Raw genomic sequence first — 23,644 nt, 5'->3', positions numbered from 1 at the left:
TGAAATATTTGACGATAGCCGTGCTTACCGGGAAGTGAGTCCAACAGTCCTTTAGGCTATCGATTTGTGTTGTATTGAAAATAAATAAATAAAAATAAACCAGATATAATAACGAACTTAACATTTATTTTAGGTTACGGTTTAATTCTTAATAGAATAAGTTTAAATAAAAAATAGACGCATATTTCCTGTGGTATTTCCTCATTCCTACTTCCTTCCTACTTTTCTTTTACCTACAGACCATTTAGCATAACGATACGAACATCAAATAATAATTTTAAATATTTATAGATACATTTAACTATATTGCATAAAGAATATTCGTTATTTTTTGTTTTTCAAAAGTACTTTTGACAAGTCTCGTGATACGGATGGTTGCGTGTGACGTTCCGATTTATCGGAATTTTTTATTTTACTGTCATGCACTGAAAAACAAACTAATTTGCACTGTTAGTCCTTATTTAATAACATGGCAGTACAAAATATGCATATATATATATTATAATTACTTAATTATTAACTAAAATATGCCTAAATTTGTAATTTAATGCTCAGACATACGAGTTGTACAGCCAAGGTACAGAAAATACAAATTTCCGAGGAGGTATTGAAAGTGGCAAAGCCCTATACAACACTCTTGTTTTCGCTCGTGATTATGCTATCACCGTGTAGCTAAGAAGTCTCGTTTTTTTTTACTTAGAGTTGTCATGTTTATGCGTGTTTGCCATTGAAAGATATCTATACAGCTGCACCATCTAAACTTGAAAAACGACGATGACATCTAAACTGAAAGGTACGTTAAAATCCTCTGCCCTTATCCTTATGCTAAAGATAACTAGCTGTTAGCCTCTTAGCCTCCACTTTTGTAAGGTAAAGAAACATTTTTAGTTGTCGGTTATTAAGATGAAGCTGATAGTAACAATAATGGTGATGATGTAACAGAACATGTTGTCTGTGGCATATTTTAACAACTGTGTTCGCAAATTAGCGTTTGTCGTTCCTGTCTTTTGAACATTATGTATAATCTCCTATAGTGTTACTGGTCCACAGTGTGGTAGACATCACTAATGTAAAATGCACAAGTAACCTTTATTAGCAATAATTATCGGTGTTTTACTTTTGATGTAAAGACATTCGTGATAGAATTTGAAAAGAGATTCATAGTACATTTGGTAGGAACGTTGGTTATTTTTTCGTTCATTTATTCATTCATAGTATAATATAATAAACTAAATGTTATATTGAACTAACAATAACATTTGTTGGTTTGCATATACGCACTGTGAGAAATAAAAATGGTTTGGCTATTTACATTTTTAGCTTATTACATTGTAAGTTCCTTTTTTGTCAGCACTGAAATAAACTTTACTGTTGTAGGTACTTAAGATATTAATTAGTGTTTATATATTTCTAGTGTTGCTGCCCAGTGAAAACCTCATACCTTTAAAGACAATTTTCCACAAGTTTAAAAAAAAAAGCAAAACAAAGAACACTCAAAGTAAAATATTGCATATAAAATCACCAAACTTGGAGGTTTCTTTCCACAGGAAGAACATGAAAGACTATAAAGTGATCAGTAATTAAAGCTGTCAAACAATGTGGTGGAGTGTAGTGTTTGCCCCTGAAATATAATGTAGTAGAATTTTAAAGTTGCACAAAGAGCCCAGCTAAGGTACCAAAAATGCTTTAAATGGTCCACAGACCAGTCCATCTAGCAGATGATTCAGTTGAACTGAATTTATAATATAATATAATAAAATATAATACAGAGAAAGCCACAGCAATCAAACGAAATGCAATGAGTAAGCATTCAGTGGGAAAGGCAAAGGAAAAACTCCTTTTTAACAGGAAGAAACCTCCAGCAGAACCAGGCTTCAGGAGTGGCATCCATCTGACACTGTGAAAAAAGACACTGTGGAAGAGAGCCAGAGATTAATATATTAGACACTATATTACTTCTTACTTCAAAATAGGAAAAAATGAGTACCTAATGTACTGTATATTTTAATGTTAAAGTAGAATGACAAACTTTGTAGTTTGTCATCATATAGCAAGCAAGACATATTTTAACGCTTTCATTATGGTGATGTGTTTTGATTTTAGTTGGGAAGGTCGGTTCCAAGAGTAAGGAGGATGCCCCTTATGAGTTGGAGAGCCAGTTTGTCCTTAGGCTTCCTTCGGTGAGACGTTTGCACTTGCAGAAATTCATTGTTTGATGGAAATTCAGTTTTATCACCATACATATGATCTGGCTTCATTTTTCTTTCTTTTGCAGGAGTATGCCTCAACAGTAAGAAGGATTGCACAGTCTAGCAGTATGAACATGAAGGACAGACTCACCATTGAGTTGCACCGTAAGCTGCTCACAATCTTGGCACTGGTTTAATGTGTCTCACACTGTCTCCCTGTCTTGTTATTTATTTACAGTTGGGTCCAGAATTTTGAACATTGTACATATTTCTATAGCAGTTTCATTCTTTTTGTTATTTAAATGTAACAAGCATACTAATGGAACTAGTTAAAGAAATGTCACCCACATGTCCCTTAACAGTTATTTGTCCCTCTAATTTGTAGCTGATGGTCGTCATGGCATAGTTAGAGTAGACCGTGTTCCTTTGGCCTGCAAACTGGTTGATCTGCCCTGCATGATTGAGTCACTCAAAACGGTGGATAAGAAGACGTTTTACAAGACTGCAGATGTCTGCCAGGTAAGCAAGAGACTGGAAATAAATTTTTACAGTTTTCCATTATTTCATTGGTTTAAAATAAAAGTACATTTTGGATTTTAGATACATGTTATGTAAATTTATTTTCCACAGTTGTAGTGTAGTTGCAGTGCAGATTAATCAGCATAATATTTTGCATTCATTTTTCCCATCCACGGGTTAGATGCTCGTGTGTACACTAGATGGAGACCTTTACCCCCCTTTGGAAGAGCCAACTGGCACTGACCCTAAGACCAAAAAGAAGGATAAAGACAAGGACAAGAAATTTGTTTGGAATCACGGCAGTAAGTAATTATATACACACAGCAGCTTTTTGACTTGTTTATATTGAAAACTTGGCATATCAGCAGTTCAGGAAACATAATGTCCCCTCCTTGGGTAATAGACTGATTTTTGGCTTCACTAATCCCATTGTTTTGCTCTTTAGTCACCTGCCCTCTGAAGAACACGCGCAAGAGGAGATTTCGGAAGACTGCGAAAAAAAAGGTTCTGACATTTTTCATTTTCCCTACAGCAGTCCCCTCCCATGTCCCATCCATCTCCTTAGCATCTCGTTTGATGATCCATCTTTTTCCTAGGCTCTCTTCCAACAAGACATTTACATTTCATAAAACAGGAACTGTGGTAAAAGTGAAAACTAAGATTTACATATAAATAAAGCCTTTCCATCTTAGTTTTCCCCAAAGGCATGCAAAAAAGCTATTTCACTATTGCTTTGATCAAAGTGAAAGCGAGTGGAGCTGGAGCACTACACTTCTACTTTGTCTTCTGAATAAATCTTCCTGAAGGTGCAGAGCTGAGCCATATTGATTTGGCCCCTTCTGTTTTTAATCGCTAATGTACTTCCTGGCATGTGGCCAGCTGCTACCTTGGTGTGTGTGTGTGGGTAAGATAGAGACTGAGGAGGACGGCAAGAGAGATGCTGCTAATACTACAAGTAACTCGATCTCTCTGTCTTTTGCAGTACATTGAATCTCCTGATGTGGAAAAGGAAGTGAAGAGATTGCTGAGCACAGATGCTGAGGCTGTCAGCGTCCGTATCCTTTTTGACACCTAAACATTCTGCACGTCCATCCTAGGACAATAGTAATGGTGTATATAAACCATCAAAACAATAGTGTGTATTACATCTTTAAAAGTACTTCAGTAAGGCAGAATCAGCTGGCCATTACTTGTAACATGAAATTTACTCAGTTTTTCAGAAGCATCACATAATTAGCACTCTTTGTCTTTTAGGTCAAACATAATCTCTGTCTAATTTACCTTGTAAAATATGTTGAAGTTAGGCCCAACTGGCTTTCCTGACTCCTGCATGGTTACATGGCTCACCTGATTTGACTCTCTGATGCCTTTGCGAGAGAGATGCACTGTGCGAGGAAGCTATTAGTGCTTTAATGAAACCCTAAACTTGCCTGACAGAATAAGAGCATAGCGAGGCTGCCTTGAGTGGCTGCTTGCTGTGTGTTAATTGAGATGGACTGATCATTATCATTGCTTAGTTGGTCACAGTGAAGTGAAGATTCTCATTTTAATTTTAGTGCTTGCATACAGCTGGGGAGATAAACATGGCACTAATGAATGTTAAAACTGAGACAGTTTCTCTGCATCTAATTTGACCCTTCAGGTCTTTTTTGAAGTAGGATTATTCAAAAGACCACAAGTCTTACTTTAGTTTAGGCCCTCTGAAGGTTAAAGGAATCTGCAGAAGGTGTGCTAACCCTTAACCTAGTTATCAGGATGGGAGGTTATCGCAGAGGATGAGTCCAAGGAAGCAGATCAACACAGCTCTCTGGCCAACCTGGATTCCTCACCTGGGACCTCAGGACACAAGATGGGTCATGGGTCCTCTGGTAAATAAAACTTAATTTTAAAAAGTCATGTGAAATAAGATGTGGTACACTCTGTTATAATGCTCAGCCAGCTTCTGAAGTCAGCTAAAAAAGAGAACATGTTCTGCTACTCAGGCCTTTTAGCTGGCCTATATAAACACGCACAATAAAGCTTGATTGATTTAGTGTTTTTAATAATAGCATTATAATTGGGATGAGCATTTAAAAATGGTTATCCGAATCAATAAGACTCAGAATACCATACCAGATTTATTTATAAAGCACTTTAACATAAAATCAGGGTTCACAAAGTGCTGTACATATACAAATAGCATAAGCAAAGTAAAATAAGATAGAATAAGATGCAATAAAATAAATAACAAAATAAATAAAATAAAATAAAACATGTTAAAACAAATTAATCCTAGAGGAAATTATGTCATTGCTAGTTCATCATGCAATAATATAACATAGTCACTTCTATAAAACAAAAAAGTGGTCTTGCAGGATATTTTACTATAGAACAATAAATATACCCTCTAGTGAACACATCATGTAATTGTGATGCTATTCCTAAACTATCCTTTACTCAGAATGAGACATATGTACACATGCATATTAAATGAGCTATCTATAAAGCTCATCAGATTGTTCATAAAACAATCATGAACAAATTAGTGCTGCTGTAACAAGCAATTATGAACAAAAACATTTCCCAAACCTTTTTACCTCATTTTATTTCCTCCTATCATTCCTTCCCATACCTTGAGGTATGTGGCTAAACCATCTAGTGGTTCATGCTTGAGTGACTTGTACTGTACTGCCAAGTGTTGGAGCAGAGTTATTTTTGCCATGTAAGAGAAGAGCAGGCTGGTTGTTTGGACTCCACATTAATTCCTTCCTGTCATATAAGCCCAGAGTTTTAAAGCTTCAGTAGACGGTTGGCTCTGTGACCTAGATTAATCCCAGAGCAAGTGCTCTAAATTCTCGCTGTTTCCATCTTTGTGTTTGCGTTTCTAACGCTAATGTGCTTTCTGCATCACCAGTCCAGCATGATGAACTGAGGGAGATCTTCAATGACATCAGCAGCTCAAGTGAGGACGAGGAGGACGAAGGGGACCGGCATGAAGACGAGGACCTGAATATCATGGACACAGAGGATGATCTGGTCCAACAGCTCCAGGACAAACTTAACGAGTCTGATTCTGCACAGAATGAAAGTGATAGAAACAACCAGATAGGTACGAGGCAGAAAACTATATACAAGTATATAGTTTTCATCGCTGCATTAACTCATAAATAAAATCATCACTAGCTGCAGTCCAACTGATAGAAATTACATTTTGTTGTTAAAAATCTCTCACCAGCCTCCCTAATCAGATTTTTTATTTATTTTTTTTTATTTTCTGAAAACAACCTATAAGAATATTGTAAACACAGGAGAGATAGATGTGATTATTATATGTGATTCTTTATACATTATGCAGTAAAGAGAGTGTGTGTGTGTGTACCCAGGTGGATGTGAAGTAAGTGCCGCATTAGAATTATGCAATCTTTCATGCCGTGCTTGCAGTCTACGCCACAGAGATAATTCTCTTTCTCTTAGCCGACTTGCTCTGTATACCAACAGTTCATTTTTCAGTTGCAGCAGTCACAGCCAAGAAAGTGTGCTTGGCTGCCCAGAGATACTTGTCAAAGCAGAGGTCAAAAATAACCGGAGCCAGGTGTCTGAACTTTTAATCGGAGTTGAATTTTCTAGCTCATCACACGCATTCAAATAAATAGCCTTACTCAAATACACGTGCTGCGCCCTCACCCACAGAGATGCTCATTCTGACAGCTCTCAGCTCTCCTCTTCAACTAACCAGTCTGACAGGTGTTGTGGCTCAGCAGGAGGCTCAGGGAGCTGTCCAGTTTGAGAGCACAATACCTCCTTATCTAGATACATAGAACTGTCAGTCAGGCAGCACTACTGGCCAGCTCAACTGTAGCATCTTGGCAGAGCCCTTCTCAATATGTTGGAGTCAGGCCATGCATGATAATGGCATCCATGCATAGCTGTAAAAGTTGAATGAATGGGTTCACATGGCCTCCTTATTGTTAGATAGTCTGCATTACAACAGCTTTGTCAGAATTTGGAGCCAGGGGAAAACAGTGAATGGATACAATTAGTTAGAAAGATGGTTGATTGGTGGTGGAGTCACGGGTTTCTGTGAGACATGGCAACTCTGGGTGGATTTGATGAGAACTCTGTGTGGTGCACAGAGCAGACTGATTTAGTTGTGTCTTTTTAGAACTGCATCCTGCTGACTCGTGTCCTTTTAAATCGACTGATTGTTCCCATTATGGATAATTTGTCAAACTGAAATGGAGGCATCCTTATGGTTCAGCAGGCTAAGCTGCATATCTTGTCCCCGTGGCAAGTGTAGTGTCTCAAATTATGTCACATCATCTTCCCTCTCCAACCTTTTTTGCCTCCTCTTTGAAGCACATAAGTGTTTTTATGACAGTCCTCACACATGAACCTCCCACTGTGTCCTGCAGTTATGGAGTACCAGGTGCAGATCAACAACATTAAGGCCAAGCTTCAGGAAACTCGTGCCCGCAAGAAACAGCAGGAGGAGCTCATCATGAAAGTGGAAAACCAGGCCCTCAAAGTAAGCACTGAAAGCACTTTTTTCACCCGTTCATCCAAAAACTAGGTCTGCATGTACAGAGACATAAACAAGAACATGCAGATGAGCTTGGAGGCAAAATTCTTCATGCAGCATAAATTCTCTCAAAGGTGACGTGAAAACCTAAATAACAGCTGATTTCACACATTGTTGGAGGACATTATTTTTTTAAATGATTATTTTAAAACCCAGAATATTGCGTCTCTGCTGCTAGCCTTTTTCTCTGTAAGTTTTTCCATGCACAAAAAAAGGAGCTGAAAGTTCATTCTTATGCCCAGCACTCTTTAGTGGAGAATTTACAATGAGTGAAACATGAGCAGACACGACCCTTCCTATGTTGCCATTTGGAGCTCTCATTGCTCAGTGTTTTGGGACCGTCAGAGCCCCATCTCCAGTCGTTATTATCACAGTCACATGGAAAAGGTCAGCTGTCTCTGACTGGCATTCCAAGTGGCCTTTCTGTCAGAGAGGAGATACTGACACGAGCAGCCCAGGCCGACACACATTTAAAGCCATCACAATTTAATGAGGCTCAGCATGTCGACTCAAACAAACCTTGTTTGCCTCTCTCCACTTACAGAACCGTTTCCAGGCCTTGTTGGATGAGATTATTCAGCAGGAGGAGCGGGAGATGGAGCAGGTAAGAACCTTTTTGTAAAAGCCAAGGATCAGTGCTCACTGTGAGCTTTCTACAGCCTTCAGCACTTTGCATGAATTTGTCTTGAATGAATGTCAAATATCATGTCAGCGGATGGTGTTGTGCTTGCTATCCTTTTTAAACCCAACATTTTTCATGCCTAATAGCAAAGTTGAAAACCAATCAAGCGCAATTTAATTTGACAGCAGCTACCAGGGGAGTCCTTTTTGTAGCTATGGCATAGTGGCCACCCACTGTCTAGGGTCGTTGTTTGTATTGACAAATGACTGCAGCAAATTAATGTGAAAAGACATGTTAATCATCATCCACTTACCCTCCAATTACACCACGGTGCTGTTGGGCATCAATCAAGCCTTCTATTTTCTGCTCCAACAGCTGGCCTCCCTGCAGGAGCAGCTGGACTCACTGATAGAGAAGTGACCACCAGGGGGCAGTCACATGTCATCTTCTGGCATACAGGAAAGACGAGGAGGAGAAAAGCCTTCATCCAGGGAGAAGGGAGTCTTTATTGGAAGTTGCTGTGTCATTCCTTTAAATTTGTGATTTTCTTATTACACAGCACACAGATTTGTTCACTCAAAGTTTGTGTTTTTAAGTTGACAAAATGTGTTTGTAGTTGCTGTATGATTAAACTGTTCCACCTCAGTGGTTAATGTTGTCTGGGTGATTATTGTCTTAAAGCCAAGTTGTCTCTAGCCAGTGTTTACTGCAGGTCAACTTTTTTTTTTTTTTTTTTTTTTTTGTAATTACCCGTAAGAAAAATAAGTTACAGATTTTTTTTTTTTTTTTTTTTCTTTCTATATTCCTACATTATTGGTACTAATGACCAGCATGGTCATGATGATCATTAATATTCTGTAGATGCAAGAATCTTTTTTTATTACATCCCCCCCCACAGTTTTTTTTTTTTGGTTCAAACACACCTGATTGTGGCAGCCTAGAGCTGTTTGCATTATCCTTACTGCTTATCTGTTATTTAATATACTTTCCACTGAGGGACTTGGGTTTAAGTCATGCCAGGATAGTTTGCGTATACCTTTAATGTCATTTGAATTGGTTTTCTTCTTTAAAATTTGTTTGTGTTTATATTCTCATGGGTGTAGATAAAGAAGTAGCAAAGACTTTGACTGTTAAATTTGAGCTTTTTTTATTGTAAAGTACCTTTAAAAGAATAGTTTAAGTCTCCCAATGGATGTTTTTAGGTGTTGTGTGCACCATAAGAAATCAAGGTAAAGGCTGCATGGCCATCTCCAAGCATATTGATGTTTTTATGATGACAATTTGTAATATTAGGAGGCTCAACATCTGCGGGACCGTTGCTAACCTCCTGAGAAATGACCACAACAGACAAAAATCAACTGAAAGATTTAACATGTTCACTAAAAGGAAGAAGAACCAAATAAAGTCAAAGTCGAAACACATAACAAGCCGGCAAGATCAAAGCAGGTGTATGGGGAGAGACCCACGATGACCCCGCTTTTAAAAGAGAAAACAGAAAAGCTCATGTTGACAAGCCAGTATTTCTGAGAGAATGTCCTTTTACAGATGAAACATGATTAAGAGCTTTTTGGTAAGTTACATCAGCTCTGGGTTCACAGAGGGAAAACAGAATCTGAAATGAAGTTTCATGAAAAGGACACAATCTTCACTATGAAAAATGAATTGTGTCCTTTTTAGTAAAAGACATGTTACGGGCTTGTGCACAAATCCAATCAAACATTCAGTGAAATCATCAAGTATCAAGGTTTCTTGAGTGGAACATATCATCCGTTGTCAAAGCTCTGTCTCAGTTGCAGGTCATGGCTCCTCCAATCGAATAAAAGACCCAGAGTATACATTTAAAAGCTCTCCACACGGGTTGAGAAGGTGACCTTTATGTGGTGCCCTGCTATGAATCCCAGTTTTAATCCCACTGAACATCTGTTGAAAGAGCTGAACCTCTTCACCGGGAGAACGTACCAATCAAACCTGAGACAGGTCTGCTCAAGTAAGAGGGTGAAACTACCGGTTATGAGCAACAATAGGGGCTTGGTTTTCATCTGACTCAAGAGTGTACTACAGAATGTTATTTTAAGTGTCCTTGAAATAGATGTGTCCTATATATGTGTATGAATAGTCTATCTCAGCTACAAGTTTTGTTTGTTGGCTCAGAATCAGTACTATATCACTTCTAATAGTTTTATGCTTTACTATATTTTAAGAATAAAGAGTCATTTTCTATGCTTAAGATCAAAACATTCAAGGGGCTCAGATTGAAATGGTCACATCTTACAAGTCTCTAGGTGTCATTAAAGATCAGAAATTAGCATTTACTACTTGCATTTAAAGGCTTGCGTCCAAGATGAAACCTAAAGTACGTTTCTTTTTAGGAAATGAATCTTGCCTCTCTCTCCAAGTGAAGAAACACTTGATTTATGCAACTTTTTACATCTTTTTACCTTTATTGGATTGTGATCTTCTTTTTATGAATGCACCTGACCAGTACCTAAAGAGCTTCGATACTGCACTAGCTATAGGAAATCATTTACATCACTGTTATCTGTTTGCTGCTAAATAGCCATCTCTGTATATTTGCAGACTTTCCCATTGGTTGGCTTTTATCTATGAATCTCTGCTTGGACTGGTGCCTTCTTATCTGCGTTTCTATATGTGTAAAAACCTTAACCAATATGTCATACACTCTTACAGTAATATAAAAATGTTTGTCCCCAAATTTAGAACAGAATTAGAGGGAAAAAGCTTTTAAAAATGCACAGGGTAGCTTTAAATTCACATATTTGTGTTCACTTGTCTGTGCGAAATATTGTATTTGTTTCTTTATTTGTTACATGTTTATATGTTGTACTGGTTGTAATTTCCCGTGCCCTCATGCCCAGGTCTCTCTTGGCAAAGAGATTTTGATCTCAATGAGACTTTTGCCCAGATAAATAAAGGATAATGAAGTTAAATAATGCATAAATAAAACTAGCAGAACAATCTAATCTAAAAAAAAAAGGGTTTGATTAACAATAAAACTAATGAACACTTGGAGCCTAAGGCCAGATTTAGTTGCTGTTAAACGTTGGAAGGATGCTCTCTGTACACCCTCTGGCTCCCAACTGAGGGACAGCTGCATCTTTAGGACATCACTGCGTCATCAGAGCACTCTTCCTCCAGAATGATCTTTACTTGTTCCAGACCGATCTCGGCCTTTCTCATCCACATGATTCAGCGGTCATCCCCGCCTCTCCCTTCTCCTTCCTACAGGGATTGCCCCCACCAATCACAGGAGTAGGCAAGGGATTAGCTCCTCAGATTAAAGTGGCCATCTCCAAACCCTGTCTAATCCTACCATCTGTCAGAGAGCAGCAAACTAGCCAAGACTCTTGCCACTAGGCTAATCAGAAAGTCAAAAGAACACACCTAGAGGGAGAAAGACATTTCGAAAACACACTTTTCTGTTTCCCAGCGTGGCAATGGAGGAGACGTACCTTCTCAACTATCCAGGTGTCAGGAAGAAAATTCTGGCAGGAGGCAGTGGACCGTTACCTCACTTTCCACCTGGGACAAAGGTATTCTAAATTGCAGTTAACGTGATAACCTAATCGTTAGGTTAGGTTATCACGCAGTGTTAAAGACAATGATCGTGTGTACAATAATAACCATTGTGGAGCAATTCATGTTCCACGGAAAAAAAAAAAAAGTCTATCTTGGGTGTCTATTTTTAGCTGTGTGTTGCAATGCCCACTTCAATTAGATTCTGTTGAATTATTCATGAAGATAGAAAATTTATTCTGTATCTGGCTCATGCACACAGAGCAAACATTTGGTCAACCAAATTGCAACATGTTTTTTGGCACTGTATCTTTGTTTCTGTGCATCCACTGATCTGCTGGTTTCCGACTTTTTCCCTTCCTAGTCACATCCAGCCATATGGCACCGAGCCTGGACACTGACAAATATTTTCCATGACAATGCCAGCATGAATTTCCATTTACCTGTGCGCGTGTGTGTGGATGTGTGCGTTCCCTCCCCAGTGAGGTGATTCCCACTTGTTCACACAGTTATCAGACTGTTGCGATTACACACAATCTGTCGGGCTATAAATAAGGTTACACAGATCCAACATTATTTTTAAGTCAGGGTGATGTTAAAGCCTTGACGACTCTTTTAGATGCACGCAAACAGATGATGTCTGAAATATATCATGTATGTCATTCAGTTTAAAAGTACTTACTGTAAATTATATTTAAAAAATATACAAGAAAATAATTTTCAAGTTAAATTGGATTTTTTTTAAATTTAGAAATAACAAAAGGGGCTTTTTTTGGGTCTATTTGTCAAATGTACAATAGTTTTCTTGTTGTAATTCAAAACTAATTTTGTTTTAGCCATTGATTTAACGGGCTTTTAAAGCTTGCAATCAATGGAACAAATTAACATTCACTAGAAAAGGACAATCAATAGGCTTTGAGAAGATGAGTTAGATCCTTTATATTGACTGCAGAAAATTCTTTAAGAAAGCTTTCAAGATTTAGGTGGTGACGTAAGTATTTGCAGACAAAGATATTTTTTAAAGTTATTATTTCTGTATAGTGCTGTGAAAACGTATTTCTGATATATATATATACATATATATATATATATATATATATATATATATATATATATATATATATATATATATATATATATATATATATATATATATATATATATATATATATGTATATATATATATATATACATATATATATAATTTTTAGATATTTGTCACATTTACATGTTTCAGGTGGTCAAACTAATTTTAATATTGGAAAGAGATAAGTGTTTTTTAATGATGATTCCATTTATCAAGAGAAAAAACTTATCCAAACCTGGTCTTATGTGGAAAAGCAATTGCCCCTAAAGCTAGAAATTGGTTGGCAGCAAGAATTGTAATCACGCGTTTGCGACAACTGGCAATGAGTCTTTCATATCTCTGTGGAGAATTTTTGTCCCACATTTCTTTGCAGAACTGTTGTAATTCAGCCACATTAGAGCTGTTCTGAGGTCATCTCAAAGTATGGATTTATGTCTAAACTTATGGCCACTCAAAAACCTTCATATTGTTGTTATTGAGCCATTCAGAGGTGGAATTCCTCATTGTCCTGCTGGATAACCCATGTGTGCTTGGGACAAAATGATGGCTGGACATTCTCCTTTAAGATTTTCTGAAAGAGAGAAAAATTTATGGTTTAGTGAACTACAGCAAGTCATCCAGGTGTAATGGGACATAATATTTTTCTAAAAGTCTTCAGGATGTCTTCAGTCAAGAAGTTTTATAGCAAATGGTGAGACGAGCCTTCGAGTTCTTTCTGGTCAGCAGTGGTTTTCACCTTGGAACTCTCCCATGGATGCCATTGTTGCCTCGTCTTTCTTATTGTTGAATCATGAACACTTTAACTGTGGCAAGTGAGGCCTGCAGTCCTTTAGATGTTGTTCTGGGTTCTTTTATGAGCTCCTGGATTAGTTGATGCTCTTGAAGTAATTTCTGTAGGCTGGCCACTGCTTAAAGGGTTCACCTCTGTTCCAAGTTTTCTCTATTTGTGGATAATGGCTCTCATTGTGGAGTCTCAAAGCGTTAGAAATGACTTTTTCCTTCCCAGACTGATAGAATTTAGGGACTTGTTTCTTTACGTGTTGCTTTTTGTCTCTTTTAGACTTTTTCACTTTGTCAGAGAGGTTCTATTTTTCGATTAAAAAGGTCTGGCAGCAGTCAGGCTGGGTGTGAAAGTGGAAAAAAAGTTAATCAGAACTCATTCCTGAGGACAATTAATTTTCCACACAGGTTCAGCTAAGTTTAGATAGCTTTTGCCCCCTAATAAATAAAATAATTATCAAAACTGTATTTTATACTCACTCAGCTTATCTTTGTCTTGTTTTGTAAACAACTTGATTGTGGAAAATTTGGTTGTTTTTCATGAAATATGTAAATGTTACAAAAATGAAAAAGCTAAGAAATCAGGAAAGGGCCAAATGTTTTTCACCACACTCTATATTAAATATTTTGTTGAAAAATCAGTGACCACTTTTATGTGTCTAGTGAAGTCTCCACTGACTGTAGTTTGTGTCATTAATCTCTTGTACTCTCCCTGTTCCCACTTTCCAAGCTGGTTTTCCACTTCCAGACACTGTTGGACAACTTCGAGAGGACAGTCATTGATGACAGCCGACTAGCTGGCAGACCGGCAGAAATCTTTGTCGGAAAGATGTTCAAGATGGAAGTCTGGGAGACCCTGTTGACGTCCATGCGTGTTGGAGAGGTGGCTGAGTTCTGGTGTGATGCCATTGTGAGTTGGATTAGAAACCGCACGCACACATTCTGAGATATCCGGCCCCTGAGAGGATGTAATAAGTGTTCATGACTGGGAAAGGGAAGCTTTTACTCCTCATTATAATGCACATGAATCAATGTTCTGTAGCCTCCTACATGCTCAGTAATATAAACATAAACAAAGCAATCTCTTTGTGCAATTTTTTTTCTCTTTTTCCTTCTGGAGGAAAATGTAATTTGCAAGTAAAATTGTGCGACTTCTTGTGTTTTTCCTTGTAAGGCTGATTGGCACGGGCTGCCAGTACCAGAGGGTTAGCATGATTAAGTGCTTCTATGTTTTATTCTAGACGTTGCGTGCATGATTTTGTTGATGTGCTAATTTCACAGCACACAGGCTTGTACCCCATTGTGTCCAAGGGAATGAGACTGATCGCTCAAGGGAAAGACCCTCTAGAGGGTCAGAGACACATGTGCGGTATGGGAAACCTGTTCCACTATCACTCCACGGGTTTCCCTGAGCTGGATGAGCTGATGCGGACTCCTCAGCCGCTTATATTTATCATGGAGCTGCTGCAGGTAAGCATCTGTGACAGTGACAGTCAATAGCGGAAGAGGAGAATGAACAGCTTCTCCCACTTTTTAGCTTACACTACACTCTTTTCTAAAATTTACTGACAGCACTGACTAAAGTGCCTCTCTGTCTAAAATATTCAGCTCTGAAATATTACATTTTCCAAAACAAGCTTGAGACTCACCAGCGAGTCCAGTATTGGTGGCCATAAATTAACATTATATCTGTTTCACATCAGCTGACAAATCCTCAGCAGTGGAAAAATTTAGATACTTTATGTAATGTCTTGATGCATGCTCAATGATCCAAGTAAGGAAATTCCAAAAAGTTGATTCTATTTATCTAAACCTAGCGTTTCAGTGGGAGAAATGTTTTGCAACTCATCAAAATGACTTCTTCAGTCTCCAAAAGTAGATCCTTTACCAAAGTAAAAGTTTCATTATCACAAAGTAAAAGTATATAAGCAAAGTTTAAAGTTAAACAATTATTATTGCTATTGGTGGACCGAAATAACTACTAACTGTAGCTTTAAATAAATGTATAAAATAGACAAATTTCTCACCTAATGTAACTGAACAGAGGCGTGCTTTGTACCTGTTTAAAATTCACTTGCATCATTTATCTTCTTCTCCTACGCAGGTAGGAGACCCTATGTCCTACCACAGAGAGTCGTGGATGATGGAAAAGGATGAAAAGCTGCAGACAGTGCCAGTTCTCCACATGCAGGGCAATGCTCTGGTCAAACAGAAGAAATACAGAGACGCTGCCAGCAAGTACAAAGAAGCTGTCCTGCTGCTAAAAACTGTCCAGTCTAGGGTGAGTGAAGAGCGGTTGGAAGAGAGGTGGGATGTAGGCAGTGTGTGTGTTGTTTGTGTGAATCTGTCTGTGTGTTTATGTGGGGCAGGGCATGCAAAATGAGTACCGGGGAAGCTTGTGAATTCTGAGGTCTCCTCAGGATTTGGGGTTTTTGGGACATGCAGCTCCTTCTTTTCCAGTGGGAGATTCCTGTTTTCCTGTTTTGCTCTGCTTCACTGTGTCCCTGATTACATGCAGCCGGGTGGGAGGCAGGCAGCAGAAAGAAAAAGGAGACCTGTCTTAGATAAGAGCAGAGAAGGTGGGTGGTGGGGTGTGAGGATAGCGCAATACTCTAGGGAGAAGAAAAGTTATGTTGAGGTGAACGCACAACAGTTTTAGACATATTTGCAGGTTTCATGTTGTGGCTGACAGATAGCCGGCCTTCAACACTGGTAAAGTAAAAATGATAATTAAATGTATTGAATTCTTATAATTATTAAAACAGCAAGAAGAACGTAAGACTGTTGTAAAACAGGAAACAAGAGACATTCACAAAGACACAGACTTGACACTGAGACATGACTGACTAGGGAAACACAGGGGATGCACGAACCTGGAGCACAGAGACAAAAAGAAAACTGAGAAACATGGAACACAGAAGAATGACCACGGAGACAGAATTAAACATACACGATAGACTACGCAGGGAGGCACAAATGAGACAGACTAAATGAACAAGAACATACAACAGAAATACAAATGATTAAACCAGGGAGAACGAGGAAACTAAACAATACCAACATGAGAACATAAGAAAACTAGAAACACTGTGACAATCTCTTAGAGAGCTGAAAATGACTGTTCAACAATGTTCACCATCCAACCTGATGGAGCTTGAGAGATCCTGCAAAGAAGAACTAGAGTGTCAAGCTTGTATCATGCTCAACAGGACCTGAGGCTGTACCTGCTGCCAAAGGTCCTTCAACAAAGTATTGAGCAAAGGCTGTGAATACTTATGTGCATTTTGTATTTTTGTTTTTTATTTTTAATAAACTTGCAAGAATTTCAAGTAAAGTTTTTTCATTTTGTCATTATGAGTTATTGTGTGTTGGATTTTAAGGATGAAAAATTAATTCAATTGATTTTTGAATAAGGCTGTAAAATGACAAAATGTGGAACAAGTGGAGAACTGAGAAGACTTCATGTGCACCGCATAACTACTAAGCAACATGTTGAATGAACGTGTTTTTGTTCTTTTAAATCTGCATTCCTGTGTAGGAGATGCCGGGTGATATAGACTACATTAACTTGGGTCGAATGATTGTCCCCCTGGAGCTGAACTACTGCCAGTGTATGTTGGAGCTGGAGGAGTACTATGAAGTCATAGAGCACATGGATGAACTGCTGCAGAAACACAAAGGTAAAGAAACATGACGAGAAGGAAGAATTGTGAGGGTTTATTCTGATTATTCTCCTCATTTCTGGTTAAGAAACATCTTTAATTTGACTTTTTTTCAGGAGACTCAACAGGGCACACTTTTATATATTTCCTGTCACCTAGATTCACATTTGCACGGTTGCATCAGCAAGCTTAATCCTGTGCACAGAAGTAGTTCAGCAGTGCAGGGCTGCTATTCACTCTTTCCCTCCAGAGATTTGAACCAGCAATGATACCATATGTTCATAGTTGTCTAACCTCCAGGGTACTGCTGTGCCCAAATTTGAAAGGGGGGGGGATAAGCTCCAATCCTTGCTATCAGCCTTTGTTAGCTGGGCTAGCGTAATTTACGCATGAGATCCATTACTATTTAAAATGATTCCAAATCTTTTATTCTTTCTAGAGCTGTAAAAATAAAGAAATCTTACATTTGACAGAAATGTTTTTCTATCTTTAAGACTTTAGAGCTGCTTTTGCTTATACAGGCCTGTGAAGAGTGTTTGTTTTCTTTATAAAAATTCTACCTGCAGGTCTAAGTGTCATTCATGCAAAGTGATTCAGAGCAAGCTTGACCAGAATATCCTCGAGAATGTCCTATAATATCAACATATTGCATTCTTGACTTTTCCAGAAATAATTAACATTTTCGTATGTAACTGACTTATAGGAATTTTGACATTTTGATACATTTGGCTATTTGCTTTCTTGACAAGAGAGAGGAAGATTGATGCCACTCTGATGCGCGAATTTTAATTCTGAAGGAAAGCCAGATGGCCCTCACATAGATGCCTCCTGGTGTTATTTTTTAGTCTCATAAACTAAGTTGGGATAATATCAGTTCACTCTTTATAACCGTCATCGTTATCAGTTTAATTTGCACCTCTCGATTCAGGCTCAACAAAAATAGTCATTTCAAAATCTTTTAAAAAGCTGCCAGGTGAGAATCTGATGCCTGCACTGGTTTTCCTGCATGTTGCAACTGTTTCTTGTTAATGACAATTTTAAAGCTGAAGCAGTCCCGGGAATTGCACTGTCATACCCATGGCTACTCAAAATCCTAGAGGAGCCTCTCATGCTGGCACAGCCTTCACTTCAGAGCCTCATGAATTATGCCCATGTTGAGGCAGTCTTTATTTTACTCTCTTCTCCTCAGTCTGGGGTTTCCAGTTCTCCAGTGTTGTGTATTTGACTTTTGCATTATTTGTGATGTGGGGCTATAAATCTGTTTACTTTATCACATTATGGTGACTTACCTTTCCTTTAAGGACAAAAAAAAGTACTCATGAGAAATTTTACAGTGAAGACTTGTTCCTAGGGTGGTGTAAGGAGAAGATTAGGCTGTAAGGAAAAGATACGTCTTTTGGAAAGTAGTGTATGTAATGTAATGTCTTTTGAAATGATGCAAACACAACACTATGTGTGGCAATAGAAGGAGATGTGTAAACTTGCATGTAACTGAGCACAAAAGTTTAGCATGAATATGGTGGGCAGGATTTTCTGGGCTTCCCGACCCAGTTTGAGGACTTGTCACAAAGCTGCAGGGCTCTTTATGAAGCTTAGAAGCATGTAGCCCCCACACACGCATTGATACACCTTCTTCTACTCTTCTCCTCTCTTATTGTCCTCAGTTTCATTTTTCCAGTCCTTTTCTAGCTGTGTCTTAGTTTCATTTCACACTTACGTCTCCTTTTGCTCACCACTCTGCTTGCATTCTTCGTGCTGTTGTTGTTCCTCCTGTCATCAGTATCACGTTGTCTGCATGAGTTCCTGTCAGCCACTCGGCTGCTGATTCATCCCTTCAACCCATTTGTTCTTTAGAAAAGGATCACTGCACTGTCTCTGCTTTGCCAGAGGCGACAGTGAAATCTGTTTAACTGCTGGCTGAACGAAGATTTAGCGTAGAGGGAAATTAAATGCAGAGAAACAGGAAAATTCAATTATATGTGTCTATCTAAACTAAACACAAACAGGGGCATTGCAATGTGTTCGCATGGTGTTTCCACATGTGTGCACTTTCCATTTTGGGAAATGCAGTTATTCACTTTTTGGTCTTTAATTAAATGCTTGAAAAAACCCCCATCTCTGCTCATCTTTTTTCCCACGAAAAAAACAAAAAACACTGTTATGCCTTGAATTGGCTTAGCTGTAACTCAACACCTTTGTCTCATTTAATATGTGTAGATATGTGAATATGCAAATTCTTTCCCGCCTCCTCCATCAGGTACTTGCCTGCAGCCTGCTGCCTGCCCCCTGCACACTCCCTGTGCACAGTGGTGGTCCAAACTGCAAAACTGTGTGTTTTGTTAAGCACAGGAGGAAAAACCCAGTGTTCAATTTGTAAAGCAGGAGATATGCACACACACACACACACACACACACACACACACACACACACACACACACAAACAGACTACCTCGAGCATAGAAAACAAAGACTAGGTGCTAGGTTTTAAAAACTAAACAAAACAAATAATTTAAGCAATTTAATACTCGCTGGGAAGCTTTTAGTGCACTTATAGTAAGGTCTCATAATGATGCTTTGTAAGTCTGTGATTTTTAGGTGTAATCAGTCTAGGTAATATCAAAGGAGAGTAAAATAACAGGCCTGTATTTACACTTCCATGCCTATTTGTCCTTTTAGATATTACGTGGATGATTATTTTCCCCTAAAGTACAACAATTTTCAGCATCTTGACATCCTCCTAACATGGCAATGCTGCACAGCAGCAGCTACACTGAGCTCAAATGAAATAAGTCTACACTGATAACATTAGCTTTTACGCTACCAAACTGTTAGACCCACCAAGATTGGATTCTGCAGTTTGCTATTTATGAAACACTGCCTCAACACTGAAGATTGAAGCACTTTGTAAATTACACAATGTCAGCCTCACATGGAGCATGACATTCTGAAAAAGACTGACAGAGAAGTGTAACATATAAGCATCAAATGTCAAAACTATTAGTGTTATAAAAAGAACAAGTTACAAGGGTGCAAAGGATGAGCAGCAAATGTACAGTACATTCTGAATCTCTGTTTTTGGGTTTGTCATTGGAACACGGCAGTTCTGAGGAAGCCATACTGACTTTCAAAAATATGATTTTCATAGAAGAGGTTCGTTAAATAAAATGTACAGCCAGCAGCAAATCGTTTTAGTTTAGCACAAACACTCTAATAAGGGGCAAACACTTAGCCTGATTCGATTCAAAGGTCATTCCACAGTCATTTCTAAAGCTACCTAATTAACACGCTGTATTTTGGTTGTTTGATCTGATAAAACTACATTTTTTAGTCTTTTTCCCTCGCAAATACACAATGGGTTTGTTAGTGAGCTGTAGAAGTGAATGGGGCAGAGCCAAGCTTGCTGTTTTTCTATGTTTCTAGTCTTTCTGTGAAGCTCAGCTAACCCATTAGATGTAGCTTCAGCTTTTCATTAGTTGCATCATATCTTATTCAACTCTGGAAAGCAAATAAGCATGTACTGCTTTTTTTTTTTAGGGTTTATTAGGGTTTTGCAGATTTAGTTTTGATGAGAACTAACAGGTCACACCTACTCTCTGTTCTAAATGCTTATAATAACCACCTGTGCTTCAACATGCATATCAGATTGATTTAGAACAGTTTTTTTTACAGTTATTATTTCACTTTGTTGTTGTTGTTTCTTGCCTTTTCTGTTTCTTAGACTGCGTCAAAGGCTACTACAAAAGAGCAAAAGCCCACGCTGCTGTGTGGAATGAAAAGGAGGCCCGGAGAGACTTCAACATGGTGGCTCAACTTGACATCACTTTGGCGTCCCTCATCCATCGAGAGCTGAAGGCCCTGTCGGAGCGCATGAAGGAGAAATATTGGGAGGAGAAGGAGCAATACTGGAACAAACTAGAGAAAAATGAAAACACAAATGAAGTGGGGGAGGCAGATAGAGATGATGATGAGGAGAAGCAGAGAGGAGAGACAGAAGAGGGAAAACAAGAACATCCTGAAAGTGTGACAACAGCTGCAAATGATAAAGTGGGAGATGATTCAGAAGAAGCTCCCCCTAAATATGCAGAAGTTCATGAAGAGAACCTCGGGGAGAATAAGGTTGCACTGACTGAGGGAACAGTTATCAAAGAAGAAGCAAGCTCTTCTGCAGTGAATTTAAACACTTGCAATAAAACAGAAGGCAAGGACTGGCAGCAGATGTTACGACTGGTCATGTTGCTGCAGAATGAAGGAAATTTCCTCATTAAAGACAGCCAATTTCAAGAAGCTTCGGGAAAGTTCAAGGAGGCTATAGAATATGTGGACTGCCTTCAAAATAAAGTAAGTAATTGGTGATTAAGTGAGGATTTGTAAAAGCGTGCAAGTAATTGTGTTGTCTTTTCCAGGCAATTGAATGTAAAATAGAGCTTTTTGTTGCGATGACAGTGCCCAGATGGACATACCACATTAACAGCCACCAGTTCAATCCACTCAGTGTGATGAATAGTCGAACATGCCAGAAAGTAGTCTTGCTAAAGGACCGCGACTCACTGTGGCTTGTAAACTGTAATCATCTGTCATTGTTGCTTTTTTACTGAAGAGCAGCTGTGGCATTGTAGGTATGCTGGCAAAGTGAAGAGCAGAGAAAGTGCTCTAAAAATAACAGCTATCCACAGAGATATCACTGTCACAGTGCTTGCCTGTGCTTCTTTTCTCTTTCTTAAACTCTCTCCTTTCTGCCACACCTCAGTGTCTAACTCCCTCATGCCTTTCACACACAACAAACTCCCCGCTGTCCTCAACCCACCCACTTCCATCTTTATTTCTCCTCATTCTAAATTCCTCTTCCTCCTCCCGGTATCATTTTCCACATCCAAGCTTTTTCGTCGTGCCTCCCAACGCTTTATATATTTGCCCCTGCCTTTGTTTCATCTTTTCAACATTTCTCTTGCCATCTATCACTACCACCTCCTTTGCCCTCACCCTCCCACCTACCCGACTTTCATGTCCACTCTCTTTTCTCTGCAGGTGGATCACCAGGGTGAGGACTGGGATTCGCTGGAGAAAGTGCGTCTTCCTTTAACTCTTAATCTCAGCCAGTGCATGCTGGAGCTAAAACAATACCAGCAAGTTGTGGAGCTCAACACCAAGCTGCTGAAGAAACACAAAGGTAATATTAGAGTAAAAACTGAGTTTGATATAGAAATAGTTACTTGAGTATATAAATATACCCCGGTTTAGTGCATACAGAAAAAAAACAACCCCAAAAAACCTATCATTTTTAAGCTAAAAAATTTCAAGCTCTCCTGCCAGCACGGATGCCTCGCCCTCAGCAAACACCCGCCTTCACGATGCAACAAGCCTTGATCTTTGTGTTTACCAGGGAAAGAAGAAACCAAACATTCACAACCGCAATGCTGTGTCTGTCTTTTGTTCCCTCAGCTCCCACCCATGGACATCACAGTCAAAAATGAATTCATTGTTTTCTTTTTGTTTGTGCTATGATGAATTATTAATAGTTAGGGCGATCTGAAAAGGTTGTTCTTATGCTTTTCTTTCCCGTTCATTTACTCCTCTCGTGCGTTCGCCTCCTACTATATCTCCTGTCTCACCGCTGGCATCCAGTGTAGTTAACTCCTCTGGTATTTATTTTTATCTTCAACTTTTACGGCTTTCCAGTTTTACTCTTGCCGGCCTACCAATCATTCTTACCTCCTGTTGCCTCTTGTGGTCTTTATGAGTCAATAGTGTTGCCATTTATACTTATTCGCTCTCTTTTCTCACTTTTCTCAATAGGTAATTTCAAGGCAGTGTACCAGAGGGCTCGGGCTCATGCTGCTTTGTGCAATGAGGATGAAGCTCGAAGAGACTTTGATACGGTGGAGCAACTGGACCCAAAGTTCAAACCCTTTGTGCGGCAGGAACTGAGGAAGCTGGGCCAGAGAATGTGTTCCATGCATGCCCGTCAGAACAAGACTTACTGGGATACAACACAGGAGAAGTGGGGGCATGGTGGGACCAAGGCCAATAGTGCAGCCAGAAAGAAGAACGTCAAATTTCCTCCAAAAGCCAAAGAAGGAAAAGCTAAAGCAGATATTAATGCAGATAAGAAGACTGAAGACACTAAGAGCCAGGAGATGGAAAGCTCAGAGAAATGCCCCCCTGTCGAGACAGAGGAGGTGGATGATGCAGAAACAGGGAAAAATCCAGATGTGAAAGCAGAGCAGGGTAATAAAGAGCCAGAGCGTGGGAGAGCGAGTGGAGAGGGGTTAGATAATGAAAGTATAGAGAAGGCCGTGGTTCATGAAGCTGGGCTGGGTGTACCAGATAATCAAGCAACAGATAAAGATAGAGATCCTGCACCCGCCAGCTCCGGCAAAGATAATGCAGTGAGCAAGAGATCAGTGCGCGATAAGGCGAGAAAGAAGGTAAAATGTCAATCAAGTGCTGCAACACAGCCAAAGAGAACAAACTCAGGGAACAAAGCCAACAGGGCTAAAACAGAAAAGGGTGGCACTGCATCAGAATAGACCAATGAGCTGTTTTTTCTGCTCTGAAGCAAAGGTTTAAGGTAGAAGTCGAGGGCAGACTGAATAACAGAGTAAGAAAAAAAAATTACAAGCACACAAGCCTCACAATGGGACGTGCTGATTCTCCCTTACACAAATCCAAATATAAACACAAAAGAAAAATTA

At 39.0% G+C, this 23,644-nt stretch overlaps 2 protein-coding genes across 2 annotated transcripts; both read left to right on the top strand.

Annotated features, from left to right (window-relative positions):
• The first annotated feature begins 603 nt into the window (after window positions 1–603).
• On the top strand, window positions 604–8,541 carry taf7 (TAF7 RNA polymerase II, TATA box binding protein (TBP)-associated factor). Its single transcript, XM_003445213.5, has 12 exons — window positions 604–793; window positions 2,104–2,180; window positions 2,276–2,354; window positions 2,575–2,708; window positions 2,890–3,010; window positions 3,154–3,212; window positions 3,691–3,763; window positions 4,463–4,576; window positions 5,602–5,796; window positions 7,100–7,212; window positions 7,811–7,870; window positions 8,264–8,541. Exons 1-12 carry the CDS (start codon window positions 775–777, stop codon window positions 8,306–8,308), a joined length of 1,089 nt encoding a protein of 362 aa, XP_003445261.1. The 5' UTR covers window positions 604–774; the 3' UTR covers window positions 8,309–8,541.
• A 2,683-nt stretch (window positions 8,542–11,224) lies between these two features.
• Window positions 11,225–23,612, top strand: LOC100702800 (uncharacterized). The gene is made up of 8 exons (XM_003445152.3): window positions 11,225–11,439; window positions 14,020–14,199; window positions 14,571–14,759; window positions 15,394–15,570; window positions 16,828–16,969; window positions 20,671–21,290; window positions 21,978–22,119; window positions 22,746–23,612. The coding sequence occupies exons 1-8, from the start codon at window positions 11,344–11,346 to the stop codon at window positions 23,477–23,479; spliced, it is 2,280 nt and encodes a 759-aa protein (XP_003445200.1). The 5' UTR covers window positions 11,225–11,343; the 3' UTR covers window positions 23,480–23,612.
• The last annotated feature ends 32 nt before the right edge of the window (window positions 23,613–23,644 follow it).

Source organism: Oreochromis niloticus, linkage group LG2 (assembly GCF_001858045.2).
Source record: "Oreochromis niloticus isolate F11D_XX linkage group LG2, O_niloticus_UMD_NMBU, whole genome shotgun sequence".
NCBI lineage: Eukaryota > Metazoa > Chordata > Actinopteri > Cichliformes > Cichlidae > Oreochromis > Oreochromis niloticus.
The sequence above is the reverse complement of the archived record's forward strand: the minus strand, read 5'-3'. Positions and strand labels throughout refer to the sequence as shown.